At 37.7% G+C, this 25,742-nt stretch overlaps 1 protein-coding gene across 1 annotated transcript; it reads left to right on the top strand.

Moving 5' to 3' along the window:
- Positions 1 to 155: 155 nt before the first annotated feature.
- On the top strand, positions 156 to 24,752 carry MIX23 (mitochondrial matrix import factor 23). The gene is made up of 5 exons (XM_025875099.2): positions 156 to 280; positions 11,254 to 11,379; positions 16,152 to 16,298; positions 21,199 to 21,258; positions 24,435 to 24,752. The coding sequence occupies exons 1-5, from the start codon at positions 230 to 232 to the stop codon at positions 24,483 to 24,485; spliced, it is 435 nt and encodes a 144-aa protein (XP_025730884.1). The 5' UTR covers positions 156 to 229; the 3' UTR covers positions 24,486 to 24,752.
- Positions 24,753 to 25,742: the final 990 nt, after the last annotated feature.

The following is a 25,742-nucleotide window of genomic DNA, read 5'->3' as shown; positions in this document are numbered from 1 at the left end:
ATATTCTCCGATTCACCTAGGCCGGCCGGCCGTGTTAATACGGTAGAAGCGAAAGGAAGGATAGCAGGTTTACAGGTTTGGGTGTATTTGAGGACCAGGGCAAAGACAAAGCTTAGTTTAGTTTAGGTTCCTAGCTGATTGCCTTCGGAATAAATTTTGTTAGGCGGCGACGCGGACACCTTTGCTCCGTGGTGATTGGCTCGCGGCGGGGGCCTCGCGTTTGTCTAATATGGCGGCGCCCAGTGGCGGTGTGAACTGTGAGGAGTTCGCCGAGTTCCAGGTGATGGGGTTTTCCTCATGTGGCAGGAGCGTCCCTCCTTTTGTCCCTGTACCCTGTTCCCTCCTCTGGCCTGGGAGGGAGTGCGGACCAGTTGTAGGAAAAGCGGGCAGTTCAAGGCTCCTTTTTCCAGCCATTGGAGGTCATGGGGGCGCGGGCTTGGCCGTAGAGAGCGAGGCAGCTCCGTGGGGGTCATGGTTTTCTTTGCGGCGCCCAGACCTTGAGTAACCTCCCGGGGAAACTCCGGGTGGTTCCGAGGTGGTAAAACCGAGCTTGGGCCGGGTGGTAGGGATTGTAACAACCTTTTAAGCCAACGCCTGAACGCAATTCCTAGTTTCTGCGGTCCCTTTCTTACTTTAGGTTGAGCATTCGTGGGAGAGAGGAAAGTGAAGGAGAACTTTTTTGATTAATAAAACAAAACAAAACAAAACTTAGTAAGTTTTACTATTTTGGTGGGGCAGAACGTTTGGAACCTTGGAGGGGCGATTGGTTTTAGTACCTGCTGTGGTGCTTCTGCCTACCTAACAATTAGAGGAAATGGAACATTTAAGAAAAAGGTCGTATCTTTTATATATTCAAATTCCAGAGGTCTAGGGCTAATATCAGGCTATAAATTGAAGAACAGGGGTAAGTTGCTATGAGAGTTATCTGTTCCAATGTAGGCATAAACGTGTTGTCTAAAGACTTGAATTTAAAAAACCATGACCTTATAAATGTATGTCTAATCAAAGATAATGAAAAATAATTTCAAGTATCACTGACCTATTTGTAGGAAGTTTTGTGCTATGAGCCATTTTGTAGGGAGTGGTATTTTTGAAGATAACCTCAACAGACTGAATTATTTGACAAATATTTGGCCAGAGAAATTTATGTGGGGTCTTTCCACCATACTTGCACCCTCTTCACCCTTCAGCTGCTCCTCAGATTAGATCAGCACAACAGCAGCTGACTTCAAATGTGATCAAAGTGCCTGACAAATACAGATACTTGTAAAAGTCTTAAATAAGATGGGAAAAGACCATTAGAAAATAAGTATGCGGAATGTTTAAGGTTAACAGGCCCATTTGTGGCCTTGGTCTTTCACATTAGTACTATGACTTGAGTTAATGAGCTCAGATAACTGAGCAGTGATAGCTTTAAGGTTATTAGAATGAGCGCTGGTTAGGGAGTTAGATGATCTGGGTTCTAATACTGCTTCTGCCTTTAACAGCTTTGGAACCTTGAGCTAATTGCTTAACACTTAGGAATAAACTTTTGAATCTGTAAAATAAGATTATGTTAGGTAACATTTAAAACTGCTTCCATCTCTATAATTATTTGAATCTCAAACTGAATTTAAGATTTTATTTATTTATTTATTTATTTATTTGAGAGAGAGAGAGATCATGCGCAAGTGGGGGGAGAGGCGGAGGGAGAGGGACAGAGTACGTGCTGAGCACGAGCTTTGGTCAGTGGGGGAGCTTGATCCCACTACCCTGAGATCATGACCTGAGCCAAAATCAAGAGTCGGACACTTAACCAACTGAGCCATCCAGGCGCCCCTCTAAAACTAAATTTCAGGGGCGCCTGGGTGGCTCAGTCGTTAAGCGTCTGCCTTCGGCTCAGGTCATGATCCTGGAGTCCCGGGATCGAGTCCCACATCGGGCTCCCTGCTCAGCGGGGAGTCTGCTTCTCCCTCTGACCCTCTCCCCTCTCATGCTCTCTCTCTCTCTCTCATTCTTTATCTCAAATAAATAAATAAATCTTTAAAAAAAAAAAAAAAAAACTAAATTTCAAAGAATCTCTGTTAAAATACCCAACAGTTCTTAAAAAACACTTGTATTTTTCTTTTGGAAGTCACATAAGATGTAAGGGGGGCAAAAGCTAAACTCTCTTTGTAGAACCATTCCATTCACAGAAAAATGTAAATAAAAAGATCATAAAATGAGTTTCATTAGTGAAATGGGGAAAGTTTTTAGATAGTTTTCTTAGGGCTTTTCCAAGTGTGTGGTTTATAATGGAGGATTCCTTGAGTTAAAAGTCAGATTTGGTTTTCCACAGCTGCCTTGGCATATCATTTAACCTTATTCTAAATAAGTATAAGAACATTTGCCCCAACTATGTCAGTCACACATGAACATAAGTGAAGGAGCTGTAAAACGTAAAAATTTAGTATAACATTTAGGTTTAGATGAATTGGGTAAAAATAAGCTGTGGGTTAACTGACATATAGATTATCAATTAAAGTTAATGTTTTTAAAGCTATGAAACCATTACATTTTGTATGTAAGTACCCTAAATGTGAAAAGCAGTGCACTGAATACTGTGGAAGAGAAACAGGAAATCATGTATTTTTATTATAAAGCTTTAGGTACTTTAGAATTTTATTATGAAAATGTTCAAACGCTATAGAAAAGTCAAAGACTCTTACAATGAACACTTATATATATCTAGATTCTCTAATCAGTGATTTGCTGTATTTACTGTATCACACACATATCCATCTCTCAATATAGTCATCAGTTCACCTTTTTTTTTTTTAAAGATTTTATTTATTTGTTTGAAAGAGAGAGAGCCCACGAGCAGGGGGTAGGAGGAGAGGGAAAAGCAGAGTCCCTGCTAAGCAGGGAGCCCGATGGGGGACTCAGTCCCAGGACCCTGGGATCATGACCTGAGCCATAGGCAGAGGCTTAGCTGACTGAGTCACTGAGGCGCCCCTGCCTTTTTATCTTATTTTTATTTTATTTTATTTTATTTTATTATTTTTAAAGATTTTATTCATGAGAGACAGAGAGAGGTAGAGGCAGAGGGAGAAGCAGGCTCCCCATGGAGCAGGGCCCCTGATGCGGGACTAGATCCTAGGACCCTAGGATCACAACCCAAGCCCAAGGCAGATGCTTAACCAACTGAGCCACCATGGGCCACCCCCTTTTTTATTTTTTTGATGCATTTCAAAGTAGGTTGCAAACATCCGTATTCACTCCTGAACATGTCACTATTCATATCATTAGCTATAATTGAATATTTGTTCACTTTCATTCTGTAAAATTTGTATGCAGTGAAATGCACTAATCTTAAGCGTACCATTCTTTTGACATTTACCTATACCTGTAGTACAAACCTCTACCAACGTAGAGAATAATACTGTCACCTCCAAAAGTTCTCATGCCCCTTCCCAGTTAACCCCTGCCCGTATATCCCTCCTCCTCCCCTTTTACAACTACTGTCCTGATTTTTCGCCAAGTATGTGCATGTTTTAAAGCTTAAGCGTTTTGAAAGTATTTTAAGTTTTTGCAATTCTTATTTTTCCATTGTAAAAGTTGGACTTAACACTCCTGGAAAATATACTGTTTCTAAAATGAAATAAAATCCAGAAAAGAAATGTTTAAAATAGAGTGTCTAGGATTCCATTTGAACAACTCATTTAGCAAGAATTTATTGGATATTGTATTAGTCTGCTAGGGCTGCCATAACAAATTCCACAGAGTGGGTGGTTTAAACAACAAATTCATTTTTTCCAGTTCCAGAGGCTCAAAGTCCAAGATCAAAGTCCTGTCAGCGTTGGTTTCTGGTTCACCGTCTCTTCCTGGCTTGCATATTGCAGCCTCATTGCTGTGTTCTCATATGGCCTCTTTGTGCCCAGAGAGTGGGAGAGAGATGTCTGGTGTCTATTCCTCTTATAAGGACACCAGTTCTGTAGGATTAGGGCTCCACCCTTATGACCTCATTTAACCTTAATTACCTCCCTATATGCTCTATCTCCAAATACAGTCATGTTGGGGCTTAGGGCTTCAATATATGAATTTGGTGTCGGGGGGACACAGTTCAGTTCATAACAGATACTTGTTAGGTACCAGGCACTCGGGGAGACTTAGTGGACAGAATATAAAATAAGGAATGTAATGCAAGCAAGGATACAAAATATGTAGAAGATATTGAGAATATGAATAAAATGCTATAACAGGTGAGAGAGAAATAAATCAAGAGGTGGTAATTAAGTTGGGCCTTAGGTGGGCAGGACCAGGGGAATTCTAGGTAGAAGGAAGAGTATGTAGGCAGAACATTTTATGTATTTTGGGGAAAGAGCCAATCAGTATTGCTGGGATTCGGGATTTGCACAGAGACGCATTGGGATTACACAAAAGATTGGAACCAGATTATGAAAGGCCATGAATGCCAAGTGAGATTAGGGAGTCATTTCTGTCAGTTAGGAACATTCATCAGTACTGCCACAGTCTTTGTACATGCCCTTTACAATATCCCTCCTTATCTTCAGTCACTGCTTCCTCCAATATATCCCCCTTCAATCTAATCTCCATAATACTATGGCTTCATATTGTTACCTTCTGAATTTTGGAATCTGAACCATGCATCTAATTTGAGCCTTTTGTGACTAGGTCTAAACTACTTAACATGTCATACAAGACCTTTTAAAACCCAGTTCCAAAGTCTTCTCCTTAGTTACATCTCTTACTCTCCCTTACTCATGTTTCCCTCTCCTCAACCACTGCCACCTCCAACACACATTTGAACTCCTCTGTCCAGCCACGTAGGCTTACTTTTCCCTAAACACATCAAGCTCTTTATCATTTCTGTGTTGTTTTTTTTCCACTGTTGCCACCCTGAATTCCCTTCTTCCTGACCCTATCTCCGACCCATTTCATATATCACCTGAACAAAATCAACTAAGTGTTCTTTCCCAGAAAGTGTAAGTCTTGGTATTTCTGTTGGGAATATTTATTTGTTTATACACAACTGATTTTGGTAATTAGATACGGATGAAATAGACTGTTTTCTAGCATCAGTCATGGTTCCTTTTGCAACATGTCCAGCTGCTATCTGAGCCTGGGGGTGCTAGGTGTCAGAAGACTCTGGCAATTGCAGGCAAGTCTCTATTTCTGGTGTGGGGGGAGCACAGTGTGAGCATTGCTATAAAAATTCGGTTTGAGGAACAAGGTCTGTTTGAAAAGAGCACCATGTGAATGGAATGTACTTCTGGGTACCTTTAGGCAAAGGGTGAGGAGGGAAAAGTTTAATAAATTCCAGATCATTCTTTGGAGTACGTTTTTATTTTACTGTCATGTGATAGACCTTTTACCGCTCCCCGTATACCCTAGAAGCTGCCCAAAATAATTTACCTGAGGATTAACCTTAGGGGTAGAGGGTAGTGTAATTATAGGGGCAATAGAGAATCCCTCCCTACTAAATATGGGCACTCCTTCAATACCAAAATTGGCTTCTGAGAGGATGAGATTTTCACTCCACTATTACAGATAAGACATAAAATGCAATTCCAAGATAAGTGTTGGACTAATTTTAAAGGGCCAACCTAAAATTAGAGATTCATGATATATCAGAATCTGGTTTATTGTGTATGATGTCTGCTCAGGGGTGTCTTCTGTATATTTTCTTAGTGAATTTGTGAGAGAAAGGGAGGGAGGATGCCATTGGAGCCAGGCATCAGATAGGTAGTCAGCAATTCGTTATGAATAATAACACATGATTTAATGGCAGTGCTTTGGTGTCTATGTTAACCTTCATTTGCTCTTAGTCTGTGAGGGCCATTCAGACTTTTCTCTAGACCCTTTTGGAGTTGCCTTAAGAGCTCTGACACTTTTTATACTGTAAAGAAATGTGTACCTAGTGAGGTGGTTTATAGTTCTTTTCCTTCTCCCTTAGTGGTTTTGCAAGAAATTCCTTTCTGAATCTTACCCCTCCTTTCCCCCTTTATCTTTATTTTTTTTTTTTAGTATCTTTTCTGTGACATTTAAGAATAGCTATAGTTCTCAGCAATCCCTGAACAAGTGCCTTATCAGTTTAGAAATTGTCATTATATTTTCTTGAATTGAGCATGGTCCGGTAGAACTGTGATGGTGGGAATTTGTGCCATCCACCAGCAACAAATGGCTCTTGAGCACTTGAAATATGGCTCGTGCAACTGAGGAACTAAATTTTAATTTATTTAATTTTAATTAAAATAACCTCATATAGCTAGTGTCTGCCATACTAAAAGTCAAGCTCTAGATCATATATTGATGATTCTCTAGCACTCTGAGAATTGATATATTTGAAAATCCACAGTTGTAGTTTCCATTGGTAAGACTGTGAAAATACCTAGTTAATGCAGATAAATTCCCATTGCCATATAAGGAACTTAACAGTTATGTCCACATTGTTTTAATGGAGAGGAATTTGGCTATATAGCTAGTGATCAAACTCAAAACTAGTTAAAGTTCAGAGTAAATAAAAAATTCCATGGAATGTCAAGCTTTGCAGTCTTTTACCTGGATTGCTGTGTTCATCTCCTAACTGATCCTTTTGCATTTACTCTTGTTCCTATCTAATTCATTTTCCATATTTTAATACTTTAACCTAAGCTATCATTTCAGAGTACAAATTTGATCATGTAACCCCACCATACTTTAACACTTCTTTGGTTCTCCACTCTCTGAGGAAAAAGATTAAAATCAACAATGTGATCTGTAATGGTGGGCTTCATTTTATACTGTTTTCTCTTACTCTCTGTACATAAGCCACATTAACTTTCAGTCCATTAAACATTCTGTTCAAATGACTCCTATTAAGATCACCCAGGATTTCCATCCTGCTAAATCTAAACATCTTTCTTTGACTTCCTAGTAACACTCAACACAGGTGACCATTCGCTCCTTGCAACCTTTCTTCTGATTTGTGCAATATTAGTTTTTCTCCTGTACTTGAATTGCTTGAGTTCTTTCTTAACTGCCCCCTGCCCCATTCCCTACAGTTTCCCTCAGTGATCTCTTCTCATCTCATGGCTTTTAATAATATCGTTGTGTTAATATAACTCTAGCCTGGTTCAGTGTCAGACTGGTATTTTCAGCTTTCCATTCAACTTGTCTATTCAGATATTTAATAAGCTTCTTAAACTTAACATGTCCAAAACAGAACCTTTTTAAAAAAAAGAAACAAAAACCTTTTTGTGTGCAAAATTTCAGTCCTATCCAAAAGGAGAGTTGCTACCATGAATCACTATGTACCCAACCCTTAGCTTCAACAATCAATTCATGGCCACTCTTGTTTCATTTATATTCTACCACTCACCCCATTCTATCCAGATTATTTTGCAGCGCGCCCCAGAAACCTTATTTTTTTTCTGTAAATATTTCAGTCTGTATCTCTAAAAGATGGTAATTTTAAAACACAATACCAGTATCACATACAATTAACAATAATCCTAAATATCATCAGATATCCTATACATCATAACAGAACCTTGATCTCATTCTTTCCGAATCTTTTCCTCCCCCAGTCTCTCCCCAACATCAATTAATGGCACTACCATCCATTCAGTTGCTCAGGCCTCAAAGCTAACAGTCATCTTGTTTTCTTTTCTCATTACCCACCACCAGTTCATCAGCAAGTCCTATCCACTCTGTTTTCAAAATATATCCAGAATCCAGCTTCCTCTCCCTAACCCTACTGCTACCTCTCAAACTATCCTTATCTCTTGCCTAGACCACCGCAGTAGTCTGTTATATGGTCACCCTGTTTCCATTCTCCTTTCTATAATCCATTCTCCACACAGAGGCGAAGTTATCTTCTTCTTCTTCTTCTGTTTTTTTTTTTTTGACACAGCACAAGCAGGTAGAGTAGCTGGTAGAGGGAGAGGGAGAAGCAGGCCCCCCGCTGAGCAAGGAGCCAGATGTGGGGCTCCATCCCAGGACCCTGGGAACACGACCCGAGCCGAAGGCAGTCACTTAACCAACTGAGCCACCCAGGCGCCCCAGGCGAAGTTATGTTTTAAAAAAATTAATCATGTTATAGCATTCCCTTGCCTAAAACCCTGTTTCCTTTAGAACAGAATCCTTCATTGTTTCCCCGGTCTCTTGTCCCTCATTTTCTAGTCTCTCTGACCTCACCTAACACCACTTTCTCCCATATTCACTCCCAGCCCACTTGCCTTGTTTTTAGTTCTTCATATACCCCAAAGTTTGTTCTTGCCTCATCATTTTTGACTTACTTCCCCAGGTGTTCTTTTAGTTGGCTTATTCGTATCATTTAGTTCTCAGCTCAAAATGCTGCATCCTCAGAGAGGCCGTTCTTGATCTCCCTATCTAAAGTGCTAGCCTCAGGGGCGCCTGGGTGGCTCAGTTGGTTAAGCGACTGCTTTTGGCTCAGGTCATGATCCTGGAGTCCCGGGATCGAGTCCCACATCGGGCTCCCTGCTCAGCGGGAAGCCTGCTTCTCCCTCTGACCCTCTTCCCTCTCGTGCTCTCTATCTCTCATTCTCTCTCTCTCAAATAAATAAATAAATTCTTAAAAAAAAAAGTTTTAAAGTGCTAGCCTCTTAGCCCTACTGTCATTCTTTATCCCATTACCTGTTTGTTTTCTTTTTCATAGTATTCAGTACGAAAATTATCTTGTTTATTGAGGTACTTGCTTATTGTCTGTCTCCCGCTATGAGAATTTTGCTCCCAGAGAGCAAGGACCTTTTCTGTTTTATTCACCACTGTAGCCCTGGTGTTTAGAATGGTGCCTGACCCATACTAGACATTACCAAATGTTTATTGAATGAAGAGTGAGTTAGTAAATGAATTGTGCTATATTCTAAGTGCTGCATATGTTGAAAGAAGAAAGATTGCCGAGGACTCTCAGCCAGGGAAAGCTTTATCTAAAAGGTGTAACTTAAACCTCAGTCTCAGAAGATCATCCTCAGTCTCAGAAGATCATTTCAGTTTAGATAGGGGAAAAGAGATTTTTATTTTATTTTATTTTTAAATTTTATTTATTTATTTGAGAGAGAGAAAATGAGAGAGAGAGAGTACATGGGGGGGGGGGGTCAGAGGGAGAAGCAGACTCCCTGCCGAGCAGGGAGCCCGATGCGGGACTCGATCCTGGGACTCCAGGATCATGACCTGAGCCGAAGGCAGTCGCTTAACCAACTGAGCCACCCAGGCGCCCGGGGAAAAGAGATTTTTCAAGGAGGCTGCTGCTGCTTCTTCATCTTCTTCTTTTTGAATAGTCACGTTGCAGGTGCTAAAGTTGGCAAGGAAGGTCCCTGTCTGCTACTATTTCTTACTTACCTGGTTTTTGACACTAAATGGTGCTGCCACCATTTGTTTGGATTTTGCCACTCATATATACACATATATCCTCCATTGTACAAAAAACATTTAAAGTGGTGGTTGCTTAGTGAATATGTTGAGATTATCCCTTAAGAATTCCAGTTTATAGAGAATAATGCTACTATTAACAAAAATAGATACAGAAAGAGGGGGTAAGATAGTGCAGTTGGTTTTAGACCTGACATTTGCCTGTGTTTTATTAGTCTAAATTATGAGCCTTCTATAAGCTGTTTAACTTCTAGATTGAGATCTAAAAAAGGCCATTAAATTACTAATTAAAGATGAATAGACTGATAGGAACAGAATCTAAACTGCAGATTTAGACCAGATGGCTTAAGTGGTTTTTGTAATTGGAAACACCTAAATGTTCATTATTGGGGAAGTGGTCTTACAGGTTGTGATACCTCCACAGGATTCTGCCAACTATTAAAAATGTCTTCAAGCCACTTTTATAACAAGGGCAAAATGCTCATGGTGTAATGTCATAAAGTAGGACTTTAGAGTGTTACAAAGGACCTTGTTTATAAAAATATTCATAGATATGTACAGAAAAAACTAAAGGTACATTTTATAATAATAATGGTTAACTGGATGATTTTTATTTGTAAGTTTTACTAATTTTCCTAAAATGACTATGTAATACTTTAGTCATAATAAAAGTTTTTATTTTAACAAATGGATGAAGAAACAAATAAAGACGTTGGTTTCACTCATGGATTTCAGTTTGGCAAAGGAAAGGAATGGGTTGGTATGTTGAAGGAGGCGAGGCAGAGGATCAAGCAAAGTTGCTTTTAACACACTTTAATATTGACTGTTAACTTGTTGGGGGTTTTTAATATGTATATTTCTAGCATTATGTACTTCAGATTTCCTGATGATTTTTCAGTCATTATGTTTTGCTGGGCTAGGGTGCAGAAAGGAGAGTTTAAGAAACAAAAAGAAAAGAAAAGGCTATATTCCTAGAAACTGGTTCTAGAGTTTGTGTTTTCTGGAGATGGAGTGTAACTGTTGCCCAGCCTTTCTCTAGTGACAAGTGAAAAGAAGTACCCTAATCAAAATGTAGAGAGAAGGAACTATCCTAGGTAGGTATACTTACCAGAGTCTTTCTAAGTCCTCTGCCCTTTTGGTATTATTTTTCTTTTGGTTGGTTTTTTGAGAGTTGGAGCCTTTTCAGGAGGAAGAGATCCTTGGGAAATGTGTGTAGGGTCACTAAGAAAAGGTAAAACTAATTTGTTATAAGAACAAGAAAGCCATGAAGAGATTTGATTCCTTCTCAAGCAGCATGCTTTGTTTTACTTTTTTTTGTTACAGAAATAAGACACAATCATAGTAAAAAACTAAAAAAACAAAAAGACTAAAAGATTATAGGTTAATTTCTTACAAGTGAACTACTACTGAGTTTTCTTATATATCTTTACAGAATTTTTCTGTCTAGCACCACATTTTAGAATGACAGGCAAAGAGGGAATAGAGCAAGCAGTTATGCTGGACTGTTTGGGATAATCTGAGTAATCGAGTTCAGGAGAACCCTTTATTGGCTATATGTGGGGATGGAATGAGCACACACACAGTTTGCTAAGCGCTGTGTCAGCAGGTGGGGTTTAAAAGTGAATAAAACAATCTTGACCCTTGAGATGGTCACATTTGAGCCAAGAAACAGAGTCGGTTGGTGCCCATTCTTAGAATTACTATTACATAACCTTCCTATTCTTGTAATAAAGATTTTCCTGTGGTTGCACTAAATTTAGCATGGTTTCTCTACTTCTAACTTACAAAGTTGTAAAATATCCAAGAGCTTTATGGGTTTTTTTGTTTGTTTGTTTAAATGTTTCTTTTTTATCACTTAACTTTCCATTCAGGTTATTATTCTTTTATTTTAAACATATATAGGAATTACTCAAGGTGATGAGGACGATTGATGACAGAATAGTACATGAATTAAACACTACGGTTCCAACAGCTTCCTTTGCAGGGAAAATTGATGCAAGCCAAACCTGTAAACAACTTTATGAGTCTGTAAGTGTAATCTTTTGAGTCTTTTGTGCTTCCTTTATGCCTTTCTTTGCAGGCAAAATAAAAAACCAATTGACATATAATTAAACTGGATAAAAGTATGACATCTTCATGTTTTCTTGCCTACATCTGAGGGTGTGTACAAGTTTTGATCTGGTTGCTACAAACTAAAGAAAATGTGTGATCTTATGCACAAGTCTATGAAGAGATCATTCTAAGGAATGAGAGCAGTTTTTTTAGCCCCTTCATGGGTAGCCTTTAACTTAAGGAAACCTTATGCATGAGCGAATGAAGGAGAGAGTGAAACAGTCGAGTAAAACAGTGAAACAAGAGCAAGGGCTTTGAATGAATCAATCCTAAGAAGCCAGACACCTAATACAATGAAGAATTAAGACGCTTCATGCTTTCTATATCTTTTTTCTTTCCTCAGTCATCAGGAAGGGGAATAGACTTGGCAGTTGGGCGAAAAGCCACAGATAAATTGTCCTTTCCTGAGGCTTTGGTTTCTCAAGTACATATTTTTTCATTGCCTCTTAAAGATTCCCTTTATTGTCTATAAATTCCAAAGGCAAAAGGAAATAGTAATAATGTAGCTAAGTATTTTTTTATAATTTACTTACATCTTTTCATTAACTTGGAAGCTAATGTTCAAATGGCATTGGCTTCTTTAGCACAAGTAATACTTAAAATCTAGATTTTATTTCTCAGTTATGAAAAAAAAAGTCAGTTTTAGGTAGCTTATTCATATCAGTTAAATTCAAAGCAATAATTGCTGATAATTTTTATTCTGCTTTTATATGAAAGTATGTAATTTCATTGAGTGGGCAGGTAATTCTTGTGGCTTGAAAATTCCAAGGTTGTGGGCTTTAATGAGTAGAACCCAGTACTGGAAGTAGGGAGTCAGAGTCCCAAGCCCTAATTTATTTTGAGGTTGTTTGACAGTTCACTTAATTTCTTCGGGTAGCTCTGTCTGAAGAACTAGAAATTTATGATCTCGCTACCCATATAATCTCTATAATCTATTCAGTTGTTTCCTTTTACAATCTTTTTATTAACTTGAAGATTTATAGTGTAGGGATTAACAACATGGATTCCATATCTAGATTAAATCCTACCTCTGCTACTTCCTAGCTGGTAACCTTGAACATGTTACATAACTTTTTGCCTCGGCTTCCTTATTTGTAAAACAATATCATAATAGTACCTAGTTCATAGGGTTGTTAAAGGCCTGAGGTAATATGAGGTGCTTACTGTACTAAATGTCTTACATGTAAATGTTTGCTGCTTCTGTTACTGTTGTTGTTATTTCTTATCCCTTTGTTGAACCAGAATAATCTTGCGTACTAGAACCTTTTGTTTTGGATATTTAGGATCTTTCTGTTTTGGATATTCTTACGTATGTGTTTGGGTTTTTCTCTGTCTGTACCCTAAAGGGCTCCAGCGACATGACCATCAGAGAAAGGATGGTTTATCTAGCAGTTTTTTTGCCAGTGATCGAGCCTGCAGCAGAGTGCCCGTGCTAAGAAGTCCCACTGAGTTCCCTTAAATATTGTCTCAGTTAAGAGTGGAACTCTGTGAAACATCCAGGTTGTTAAGGTTACCTTGACTTCCTTTCGCCCCAGCCCTTCCTTCTATAGCTGAGGAAGGAATGTTTGTACTCTCTAATGATAATACTTCTTCATAGCAGATGATTAGCCAAGTTATTATGAAGCACTAATTGTAGAAATTCCACATCTTAGAAGTATACTTGTAATAAAAATAATTTCGGTGAGATACCCTTATTAGAGCGTATTCCCTTGAATCTATGAAGTTTTTTAGCTGTACATTGTTTATTGTTTATTCTCAAGATAAACATAAAAATCAATGCTGAACCTTAAAAAGTCTATGAACTTGGAATAGTGCTTTACAAATGCAAAACTATTATTGGTGTCACAGTGATTGATTTAGGGTAATTCTTAAAGATATCTCTTTAATATAATGAATTTTTGGAATATATGTTTAAATGACATGTTTCCCCTTGCATCCTTTTGTCAAAAGTTCTAGGGGAAGATTTAAAACAAAGTGCCATGACAAAAACTTAGTAATTTTTATTTTGTTTTTAATGATAGTTAAACCAAGGGTCATTGTCAGGGTTCTGAAGCAAATGATGTTTGGGAAATTAGAATTTAGTATAGAGTTAATTTAGAATCCACCTTTGTTCTGGAAAGAAAAACACCAAAAAACTATAATAATCAGGAAAACTGTTGGCATTTTTTCCCTTAAAGGCAAAAAGCATTGTTTTAAAATAATGGTTAAAAGATATAGTAGGTGAAAATTTGACTAAAAGAAGTTCTTAGAGTTTTTGGTAAAGTAAAATAAAACTGGGAAGTCCTAGATAGACCCCTGTTAGACTAGTTTTGAATCATTTCCCTGCCCCATCCCAAATGCCTTCATTTCCGAATTGCTTACCCCAAATCAAGGGAAGTATGGTTATGATAATGGTTATCATTCAAGAATTTTCTCCTCTAACCAAAGGTCTTGCCTTTTACCTTGCCAAGTTTCTTGATGAATTTTATCTTCATTCCTTTGACAAGTACTTTGTATATAAAAACAATTCTCATGTGACCCAACTTCTGAAACATCTCAATTACTAATGAGCTAATAAGTCTGATTTCATGCTATATTTTTCTCTGGTAGACTTATGTCACACAGTCTTAGTAGAGTTCTCAAGCGTCCTCATTTCTTTGACGTAAGTGTACAGAAGTCCATGCATATTCCTCTTGCCAGTGGCTCTTAATTCTGAATTTTGTTGAAGGATGGTCATGAAAGCTAGACTAAAATAATTGATAATACAGAGTAAAAGATGATTTGCTCAGTAATTTCTGTCCACAGGGGAGTGGGTTCACAGTGGGGCTAATCTGAAGGAAGAGTATGCAGGTGAGAGTAGGAGGGTGGTCTTCAGCTAGAAGTGTATCACAGGCAAGGGGCCAAGTTAAAGAGGGGAACAGTGGATGAAATCCCCCAACCAAGGGAGGAAACTCTGTGGTGAGAGAGACTGAATGGAAAATATTGAGCATTTTAATAAAATGTACACAATTTGAATTTGATTTTAAAATGCAGATAGAAAAATGAAAATACTGTGACAGACTCCTAGTTGGTGCTAATGCGATTTCACCAATTGTTGGGGTTTAGACAAAATATCAAAGTGATTAAGTAGCATCTGACATCTGAGCAGCGTATTGAGTTGCGTTACCCTTAAATTTTAGAGGTAGAAAGGATGTTAGTGATGATTTACTCATAATCCATAATTTTGCAAAAGAGGAAACTGAAGCCTGGAAATACTAATTATTTCTCACAACAGGGAGAGCTTCTTAACTCTAATGATGGTTCTTCTCACTCTATTTTGGGACTTTTCCTACCCTTAATGGCTCCTTTCATTTTCTGAAATTATACCTGAAGGAGGAACCAAGTAACAGAAGCAGCATATTAGCCAATAAAATATAGACCTTGGGCTGTCCTTGTGAATCCTATTACAGTGAAAAAAATTAGCATATTAGAGAAATTTACAGTAGGTGGGGCTAATGTCTATTTTAATTTCCTTCTTTTCACATAGGTATGATTTATAACCAATGCACTTTTAGTATTACTGTACTCTAGAAATGCAAAAGTTTATTTTTTTCCTGGTACATATTAGACCAGTAATTCTTAACTTCAGGGTCCTGAGATGATCATTTAAGTGATGTGTTTCAGGTAACTTCTGAAGAATGCTTATAGAATGGTTTAGTCCTAAATTTTATATAAATGTATATATAATGGTTACAGTTATCCCTAGTATAACTGTCACTAGCGTAGCATTAAGATATTCTCTCTTCAGAGGGAAGAAGGAATGATAGAACATGATTACTTGGAGCAAGTTAACACCTAAATTTTAGTTGAAGGTGAGTCATCTTTTTTAATCCTCCCTTAATTATAATGGCAATTACATATTATTTTAGTACTTTGTTTTCCCTCTCCCCCAGATTATTGGGGTATAATCAGAATTTGGTTATGATCATGGGAGTCATGAACATCATACTTTGTGAATCAAGGAAGAAAATAGATGCAAATTGTTGTATTGGATTTGTTACATAAAGATGAAAGTTTGGTAAAGAATTGCCCTGTCAGATGTCCTTTCAGTCAGTTCACACAGTTGGTGGAACCAGTAGTCTGTACCTTATACACAGTTTTTCTGTATTAATACTTGAACTTTAAAATCTTGGAAAGGGCTCTGTCTTGCATAGGTAAATGTAGCATTCTTTGTTTTTTATTGTAACAGATTGCTTCTCTACGTCATTTAATTTGCAATTTCTTGTACCTAGGGACAACAGGGGTCTGGAGAAAACCACGAAAGGACAAAAAAAGAGAGGAAGAATAGCAGTAGTAGCCCTGGAGGTGTGGGGGCGGTGGTGGGTGGAGGGTAGAAGATCACAACACGGGGAAAACTGGGGAGAGAAATGTAGGGAGAAGGGACTGAAATGAAAAGCCGCTTGTGGGAAATGCAGGGAGAGGAGTGGGAAGTCCCAGAAGCATACTGAGGAAGAAGGCAACCCGACTACGTTCCACCAGGAGAAGTGCTTCCTTTGATCTGTTTTTAGGTGACTTAGCTGGCTCAGCAAAATCTTCGCTTCCAAAGATTCAGTTTTTAAAAATTGTTTAGAAAGTATTACCTTTCTATAACCTAAAAATAGGATTTTTAAAAAAGACTAAAATGTAAAAAATTGGTGTGATTTTTCTCTTTTGTGCCTTTGTTCTTTTAGTTGAAGGAGGCTCATGCCAGCAGAGACAGAGTCATAAAAAATTGTATAGCTCAGACCTCATCAGTAGTAAAACACCTCCGAGAAGAGAGAGAAAAGAATTTGGATGATTTAACGTTATTAAAGCAACTTAGGAAAGAACAGACAAAGGTAAGTTGAATAAGATTTACATTTCTGAGCCAAAGATTTCCAAATTTAATAAAGGCAGGGTTGGTTTGTTTTTTTTTTAAGGTTCTATAAAGGCAGTTTTTTTTTAAATAATTTATTTATTTTTAAAGATTTTATTTCTTTATTCATGAGAGACAGAGAGAGACAGAGAGAGGCAGAGGGAGAAGCAGGCTCCCAAGGAGCAGGGCTCGATCCCGGGACCCTGGGATCATGACCTGAGCCGAAGGCAGACGCTTAACCATCTGAGCCACCCAGGTGCCCTAAAGGCAGTTTTTAATATGAAAATTTTAGAGTAAGAAATGGTCATTACTTAAAAAAAAAAAATGACCAGGAGAGTAATACTTCATTTTTAGTGGGCTTTATTTTATTACATTTAGATATTAGTTGGTAAGTTAATGTGCATTTCATGCATATATGCAGTGTAGCAGCTTTAACTTAAAGAAGCATGTAGTCATATTTTCTTTCCATGTATTTATATGTTATACTAGTAAAGATAAAAGGATTAGTATAGACCTAACACCACATCAGAAAATCTAGGGAATCATGTCTGTATCAATGTTTAAAGGCTTGACTTGAGAATAAACTTTTTCAAATATATTTACATTTTGAGAATAGTTACCTCTGGTTTCATCTGTAGAAATTTGCTGAAATGCAGTACAGATAATTCTGAATATTACCCTCTTCAGCCATAAAAATATAGTACTATTTGAATATAACCACATACACTAGAACCTCATTATAATTTATTTCTCTACTGCAGAGAAGTTGGTATGGGTCTTTGGCTGTTTTTGGACACTTTTTTGTTTCCACTTTGTCTCCCATCCCTGCAGTTTTCGCTTTTAAGAAAACAGTAAATGTCCATTGAGTGCTATGTCAGAGGAAGCCTTATTTTCCCAAAGTCAGCTAATGTAGATAGGGTGTGGACCTCAGAGTATGATAAATGGAACAGAACTGTTTCTTTATAGCCCTTAATGGTGACATGTCAAGAAAACAGTTGAAATGTGTATGGTATTTTATTATGTGGAATGCATTGCTGTCTTCCCTTTGGGGGTGGTGCTTAAAGAGTAACTTTTTATTTTGGTATAATTTCAAACTTACAGAAAAGTTGCAAGAATAGTACAGGGAACTCACGTTTACCCTTTACCTATATTCACCCATCGTTTACATTTTGCCCCACCTGCTTTGCAGTACATTCTCTCCATTCCTCCTTCTCCCTCCTCCTTCCCACCTTTCCCTGTTTTCCTCCCCTTCCTACCACATGTAGGCATTTTTTTTTCCTGAACCATTTGGCAAGAATGGTGGGTACATGGTTCCTTTGCCCCTTACATATGTTGGTCATTGCCTAAGAAGAGGGGCTTTTTCCTACATGACCACTGAGCAATTATCAAAATCATGTCTGTGTTTTAAGATGGCACAATAGGTGACTTACTGATCCTTGCATGTCAGGTGACTGAAAATCCAGTATGGGATGGAATTTTGTTTTTCATTACTAAACAGTCATGAAGTCTGCCCTTTGTTTAGTAGATGTAGCCAAACTTTGAAAAGGGGACCTTATCATCTCTCAAGCCTTTATTCTTATAACTGCCTACAGGTGAGTATGCGCACTTGCTCAGTCATCCCACTGATGCAGCTTGTCTTGCTGGGTGTGAGATTCATCCCCTATCTGCACTGCTCTCTTAGTTCATTATGACTGTTTCAGTCCTGTGTTCCATACCTGCCCATTCATCAGACAGTGGTGGGTTCCTCAGCCAGTGATCTTATGCTGTAATGGTCATCTTACTTAGTGTTTATTAAGTCTTGTAGATAATTTATATAAAGTAGGTTAAAATCTAATTATTTTTGGATTTTGTATTTTAACAGACTTTTGAAGGTATTGACAAAGGAAACAGTGGGGCAGGGCTGTTGTATCTGAAACCTGAAACTCACTATTTGCATGTTAAGTCAAACAAAGACTAGAATGACTCTTGTTAGTGGAGAGCAAAGTTCAGAAACCACTGAGTACTTGGGAGTGACCTATCACATAATTTGGTCCGCCCTCATTTCTGCCCTTAAGCCTTCAGGGCCCAGAGAGAATCGCCAGGATGACTATTGCAAGGAGTAGTTTTAGAAACCAGTTAGCAGGTTATAAAAGGTAACTTTCTAGATTGATACTCTATAGAACTAGAGAGTGACCATGAGTAGTACCTAACCAAGTAAGGAAGCTTGAATTTTTTTTAATTTTCAAGTTTGTCATGAAGATTATGGAATCAGAAAGAGAACTCTCTGAGATGATCCAGCTCTACCTTTTCCTTTTCTGAATGAGGAAACTGAGATCAGAGATACTCACTGACATCCCCAAAGTCACAAGCTAGTGAGTGGTAGAGCTGGAACTTTAACCTATCTCTTCTGACTCTGGGTTCAGTGTTTGTACATTAAATGGTGACTGATAGTCAAGTTCTCATTACTTAAGTGAACATATTTTATTTATATGCAGAAACGCCAGTCTAAAAGTCCCAGTTCTTTCCCTGAGTCCTTAACGCAGAAAAAGCACATTCCTTGCTGGAACTATATAACCGTTGTCACCTATTAGTGGCCTTTGAAAGGAAGTTTACCACTTTAAGACCTAGAGCCTCAAAAACAACCATCTCAGAGGTAGCATTTTGTTGGTGGCTCTGAAATTGTGTTAGAAGTTGGTTGTAATATCTGCAGCATTCAAGAATAGAGAAAACGTGGATTATAAAGGCAGATAGCTCTAGGGAAATAAATCCCATCCACCACATGGTGGGTTTGTAAACTTATAAATTAATTGCCCTGAAATAATTGGATTTTTAGTTTGTAAAATGGAGTCAAGACTTCTTACACTTTCAATTTTAGGGATTAGGATTAAATTATGTGTGTAAGAGCTCGCATATCCCTGATATACTTAGTAGTTGCTTTCCTTTCCTTTTTGAGTCTTTGGGACTCCGTGTTTGTTACATTAATCCTCCTTACAGTATCTCCCAACCAGTGGTTTCTACCTTTGTTTAACCACTACTTAAGGGGGCAGGGGAGGAGGAGTACTTGAATCTTCTGTAACCGTGCATTTTCTTTTTGGATGGTTATAATCATTCAGAGATTTTCTTATATGTTGTGAAGATCTGCCTCCCTGTAACATATGATTACTGCTCCTTAATCTTCCCTCTGCAGGTATATAGGATAAGTCTAAACCCATTTCTGCATGACCTCCCTTTAAATATTTGAGAGCAGTTATGAAGACTGTCCTAGTGACATGTTGTAACCCTGTTTTGTTCTTTTTTTAAGATTTATTTTATTTATTTGAGAGAAAGAGCATGAGCAGGAGGGGCAGAGAGAGAGGGAAAGAGAATCCCAAGCAGACTCTGTGCTGAGTGCAGAGCCCAATGCGGGGCTCGATCTCATGCCCCTGACTTCATGACCTAAGCCAAAACCAAGAGCTGGAGGAGGCTTAACCAGCTGTGCCACCCAGGCATCCCATGACCCAGTTTTTTGACTGAGCTTGTTAATTTTTTGGCATTCAGTCCAGGCTTTGACAGATCAGTGAAGTTTTCATGATTTCTGGTCCATGTAGCTGATTATAAGCTGAAACTGAGGTTGCTTTCATGTAAGCAGATGGGCTTCTTCAGGCTTGTTACTACTTTTAGCACAATACTGGTTGTCAGAAATGCAGTCCTTCGTCTTGTTCTAGTTTGAGTCCTTTGTACCTGTGTATACTCTGACACTATTTTTGAGTCTAGCAAGGGAGTTTACAAGGGGCCAGTGGATCAGTACTAAGTTCCTGTCTTATTAGTGTTACATGTGCATTGCTTAAATGTCCTGCCTGAGCTGTGCTCCTGACTAATCAGGTTCTTTGGTCTGGGTCCCTGACTCATGGTTGCCTAGACCTTGTCTAGCTCTCTCGCATTTTGTTTCCAAGTCTCCTGGCCTGAGTCTTGACTTTGGCCTAAGGAAATCATCCTAGTTTTAACCTCTTGGCTGCTTTGACCTGTAGCTCATGCTTTTTTCTCCTAATTTTCCTGAATATTTTCAAGCCTCCTTCCTGGAACTAGCTAGTTTCTTTTCTTTTAAGTTTCTGTGACTAGGAGTATGATGGGCTCCGCCATGTGGGCCTGGCAATGGAATTGGTTACTTTTCTGATGGTGTAACTAGGTTGGCAGTTATCAAGAAAGTTAGAAAGGCTTTAGCATCTTTAACCTCAGACCTCTGGCTGTGTGCTCAAGGTGAAAGATGATGCCTTTCTAGATCTTTTGGGCCTTATGTATTCCCTTTCTCTTTTTTGTTTTTCTTCCTGATTCTTTTTTCTTCATCCAAATTAGATTGCCACCTCCTTCTCCTTTTTATTCGTCTGTGCTGTCTTTGCAAATCACTATTACGGGATCAGTAACCAGAACTAGAATTCTTGAGTTCAATGACATGTGAATTTATGTTTTTATAAATCTTACCAAATTGCCCTCCATACTAAAAATGTATATGAGTGTATATTTTTTCATATCCTTACTAGTAGTAGATTTTATCAGACGTACCCATTTTTTAAAATTTTTGCCATATTATGGCTTAGTTTGCATTTCTTTAAACATTAGTAAGATTGTACATTTAAAAAATACATTTATTGGCCATTTGTATTCCTTTTGTGAAGTACCTGGACATTTTTTTTTTTTTAAGAACTCTCAAGGTGATTATTATATGCTTGAGAACCATGGCTTTAGAAGATTTAACAGCTGATTAGATATGGGGAGAATGGGCTGTGTCCAAGATCTAGCCCAGGTGGTACCATTAACAAAGAATGTTGCAGCAGGAGCTCCTTTTATTAGGAAACTATAAATAGAATTTAGTTTTAGTTCTTTAATTTGAATTTTCATAACTCTGACTTTTTTTTTCCTTTTTGCAGTTGAAATGGATGCAGTCAGAACTGAATGTTGAAGAAGTTGTAAATGACAGGAGCTGGAAGGTATAAAATAATGCTGGTTCTTGGAGAGAACTATGAAGGAAACTGAACTAGCAAAGGGAAACCAAGGGAGGGGGAGTAAGGAGTGCCTTGGGCCTTTTTAGACATCTTTCATTTATAAGCAACTGAAGGTTTTAACTTTGAGAAAGGGTGCAGTTGGCATCCAAATAGAGCCAGCTTATAAAAATCAGCTTTACAGTCATATGGTAGATTGTATGACCTGTCATGGTAACAGAACTGGAGACATTCTGTATGTTTCTTAATACTAATTATGGACATACTTGTTATTTAGGGTTATTACTAATTAACTTAGGACCTTCAGTGGTGTTATTTGTTAAAATTAGCCTTTTTGAGCCCTATTACTTTGCATAAATTTTCATATCATTAGCTACCCTTTGCAGTTGCTTGCTTTCTAACATATTGATCATGGAACTTATTTGTACATAACTTTTCTGATATCTGATAATAGGGCCTTTTATGGCTCCCTGGTTCACATGTTCCTTATTACCACCTGTGTAGTTTTGAATAGGAATTAGATTGGGGGACCAGGATTCCAGAACTTTACCTGTAGTCAAAAATCATAAAATGCTGACTTTAGTTGTATGAAATGGTATAGCTCTATACCCTTCTCTAAAAATTCAAAGATTTCTGAAGGGAAATCATCTATTAAATCTGAAGGAATGAACTGAAAATTCTGTTTCATCCTTTGAAATTGACCAATGGAATGAGGTTAAACACAGAGAGAGGTTAACTGAACACAAACTAGAATGTCCCAACTTGCAGAACTATGAATAAATTGCAAAGTACAAATTGATTTTCTTTGCCGTATTATCACTTTTCTTTATTCTGTCCTCTTTGCCAGGGTTTCCTATTCCTGCCTTTTCTACCAATGTGAGAAGGTGTTTGCTACTTGAAAGATTCTGGTGTTACTTGTTCATTTATGTTCTCCAGAGAGATATTTACTGTTGGGATGGCATAGGGGAGGGGTACAATGAATATCTGGTTTGAAAAACCCAGTGGAGAGGTTGATATATGTCAAATGTAGTGGGATGAGGGAAACATTTTTATTTTTTAATTATTATTATTTTTAAAAATTATTTTTAAGTAGGCTCCGTGCCTGGTATGAAGCCCAAAGTGGGGCTTGAACTCACAACCCTGAGATCAAGACCTGAGCTGAAATCAAGAGTCGGTCACTTAACCGACTGGCACCCCAAGTGAAACATTTTTATTTTTTTATTTATTTTATTTTAAAGATTTTATTTATTTATTTGACAGAGAGAGACACAGTGAGAGAGGGAACATAAGCAGGGGGAGTGGGAGAGGGAGAAGCAGGTTTCCCGCTGAGCAGGGAGCGCGATGTGGGGCTCCATCCCAGGACCCTGGGATCATAACCTGAGCCGAAAGCAGATGCTTAAAACTGGCCACCCAGGCGCCCCTCAAGTGAAGCATTTTTAGATTTGATTCTAATTTTAAAGAAAATGTGCTCCATCCAGTCTACAAAAACTTAGGTTCCCTACTTGATTTAAAAAAAAAGAAAATGTAGCTATGGTGCAATAGGTCAGCAAAAGTGGTTAGGAAGGCATTTAGGAAAAGGATTTGGAGAAGTTTGGCCAAGTCATAGGTATCATCCCACCCAGGGTGCCAGGGCCACTAATCTGAAGCCTCTGATTTGAGCATTGGGAACTTAAGGGAAATGTCAGGGCTGGCAACTGACAAGAAATGAGCTATAAGATGAAAGGGCCAGAAAGAGTCTACATAATTTCTACATTTTTTTCTTCTAATTGTGAGATGACACATATCAAAGAGTATGTAACATAGCATTTAAGGAATATTAATAAAATGAACATTCATGTATCTACCACCCAGCTTAAGAGATTGAATAATACCAGTACCATAAAAGCTCCCTACGTAGATTTTTCTTTTATTTTTTTATGATAGTCCACAGTGTCCAATATAGGTTTTTTCTGTGTTTTGTTTCTTAACCTTAAAAATGATTTGTTCCTTATGTCAGTGAAGTATGAGGGTAAATTCTAAGAAGAAATTTTTAGATTTGTATAATTTTTTATTTGGACACTTAAAAATTTTTAGGCACGATTAAATTTTTTTTTAAATATTAAACGAAATATGGTAAAAATTCTTCTCATTCCTCCCTTTCAGCCACCTCCTTTCCTTTCCTTCTGAAAAAATGATACATGCTTTAGGTATTTGCACCTTTTCTAATTTTATGTATGTCTGTTTCCCATTTGTCACATCTATGAAAGTGCACTGTCCACACTTTTTTTTCTTTACTATATCTTGGAGATCTTTTCACATCAGAACACACAGACCTTCCTTATTCTTTTATGTTTGCATTATAGTCCATTGAATGGCTATACCAAAATTTTTATTTAACACAGTCCCATATTGACAGACACTGAAAAATGTTCTTTTAACATTTATGATATGTTACTTGTTTAGATTTTTAGGAAGCAAGGTAAATAGAACAAAACATTTTATAAATTTACACGATTTAGCAAAGGCCTGATCTCTCTTCAAGTTTACCTACTTGTGAAAAAGATCCAAGATCCAATACTCATTTAGAAAATCACAACAGGTATCTAAATAAAATCTACATTATAAAAAGAGGGAGGGCGCCTGGGTGGCTCAGTTGGTTGAGCAACTGCCTTCGGCTCAGGTCATGATCTGGAGTCCCAGGATTGAGTCCTGCATCGGGCTCCCTGCTCAGCAGGGAGTCTGCTTCTCCCTCTGACCCTCCCCCCTCTCATGCTCTCTCTATCTCATTCTCTCTCTCAAATAAATAAAATCTAAAAAGAAATAAAATAGGGAAAAAAGCTTTATCTTAAATCATTTTAGATATTTTTGTCTAACTGTCCAGAATATGTAATGAAAATGTTTTAGTTACTGTTACTAAAGAAGCTAGCTTGTGATGATTTTTTCCTTGAATAATATAAATTTTATTAAAAAATCAAAATTGGCTTATAAATGGATATCAAAGTCTTCTGTATTCTTAGCGCCTATAAGTCACTTTGAACTCATGAGGAAAATTTTCTGTTCCCTAAATCTGTTGACCTGGGATAAAAATGGTTATATCCTCCTGAACCATGCCAAATTTAATTTAGTTCCAGGCTTGATTTATACAAGATGACTCAACGACTTTTGTTTCTGTTTAAATATCTTAGGTGTTTAATGAACGCTGCCGAATTCACTTCAAGCCTCCAAAGAATGAATAAAAAGATACTTTTTTTTTTAAAAAAGGACCGGGACATCTCATAAGAGCTAAGCATGACAGACATCAACAAGGTGGGCTTCCTAGGATGATTTCTGAGCCAACAGTCCAAGACCTTTTGTTGATTTCGGCCCCACTTAGCCAAGACCTTAAGTACAAATAATTCTCATAATTATGGAGAAATCAACTGCTATTTTATACTGATTCTGTAAAAAAAAAAAAAAAAAAAGATGTTTTTGTAACTATTAAAATAATTTTCTGACTCAGTGTACATATTTATTTGATTGTTTTCCAGGTTGAGATAATAAGTTCTAAAGAGAATTTGAATACAGTTTCATTATCTGATTTGATTTGTATTACATCTTTTTGATTTTTTACAAATTTATTGGCAAGAACGTGGACCTTTTTAGGTCACTGATGATTTTACCCTTTCTTTGTGGGGTTTATTGCTCCTAACAAGTAAGATGGCAATAATTATAAGCTGCATACTGTCCAAAGAAACTTTCTCCTTGGTACCTTAACTTATCTTGTTTTCATATGCAAAAACTAATTTTGGGTGGAATTTTCCTGGACAGTATTTCCATGGGGAATGAAAAGGAAAACAGTAAAATAAATTTGGGAAAGGCAGAGGAAGGCTTGCATGATAGTATTCAAATGAATCAGTAAAAAACATATCACTGTAGAATTCGGTCATTGCAGAGAAAGCACTTCCTAGTAGAGGATGATCATAATTAGTTTTCTGTTGCTGATTAACAAATTACCACAGTTTAGCAGCTTAAAATCATACCTGTTTATTGTTTTACAGTTCTGTAGGTCAGAAGTCCAAGACTGGGTTCTCTGCTTGGGGTGTCATAAGCTGAAATCAAGTCAGCTAGGCTGAGCTCTTGTCTGGCGCCTCTATAGAAAGAATGTGCTTCTCGGTTCATTCAGTTTGTTAGCCGAATTCAGATCCTTGTGGTTATAGGACTGATGTGCCCATTCCCTTGCTGTTATCAGAGGCCACTCTAAACTAGAAGCCACCCACATTTTTTGGCGCATGGCCCCCTCCTAGCTAGCAACAGTGTATTGAATTCTTCTCATTCTTGGTATCTGACTTCCTTTTCTGCTATAAACCAGACAGATTCTGCTTTCAAAGGGTCTTTGTGATCAGATTAGGCCTACCATGACAGTCTTCCTTTTTGATTAACTCAGAGTCAAATGATTATAGCCTTAATCTCCAAATCCCCTTTGCCAGGTAAGGTAACATCACAGATGTAATGTC

Source organism: Callorhinus ursinus, unplaced genomic scaffold (genome assembly GCF_003265705.2).
Source record: "Callorhinus ursinus isolate GAN/ISIS: 27379988/994484 unplaced genomic scaffold, GSC_fseal_2.0 scaffold1, whole genome shotgun sequence".
NCBI classification, from domain to species: domain Eukaryota; kingdom Metazoa; phylum Chordata; class Mammalia; order Carnivora; family Otariidae; genus Callorhinus; species Callorhinus ursinus.
The sequence above is the reverse complement of the archived record's forward strand: the minus strand, read 5'-3'. Positions and strand labels throughout refer to the sequence as shown.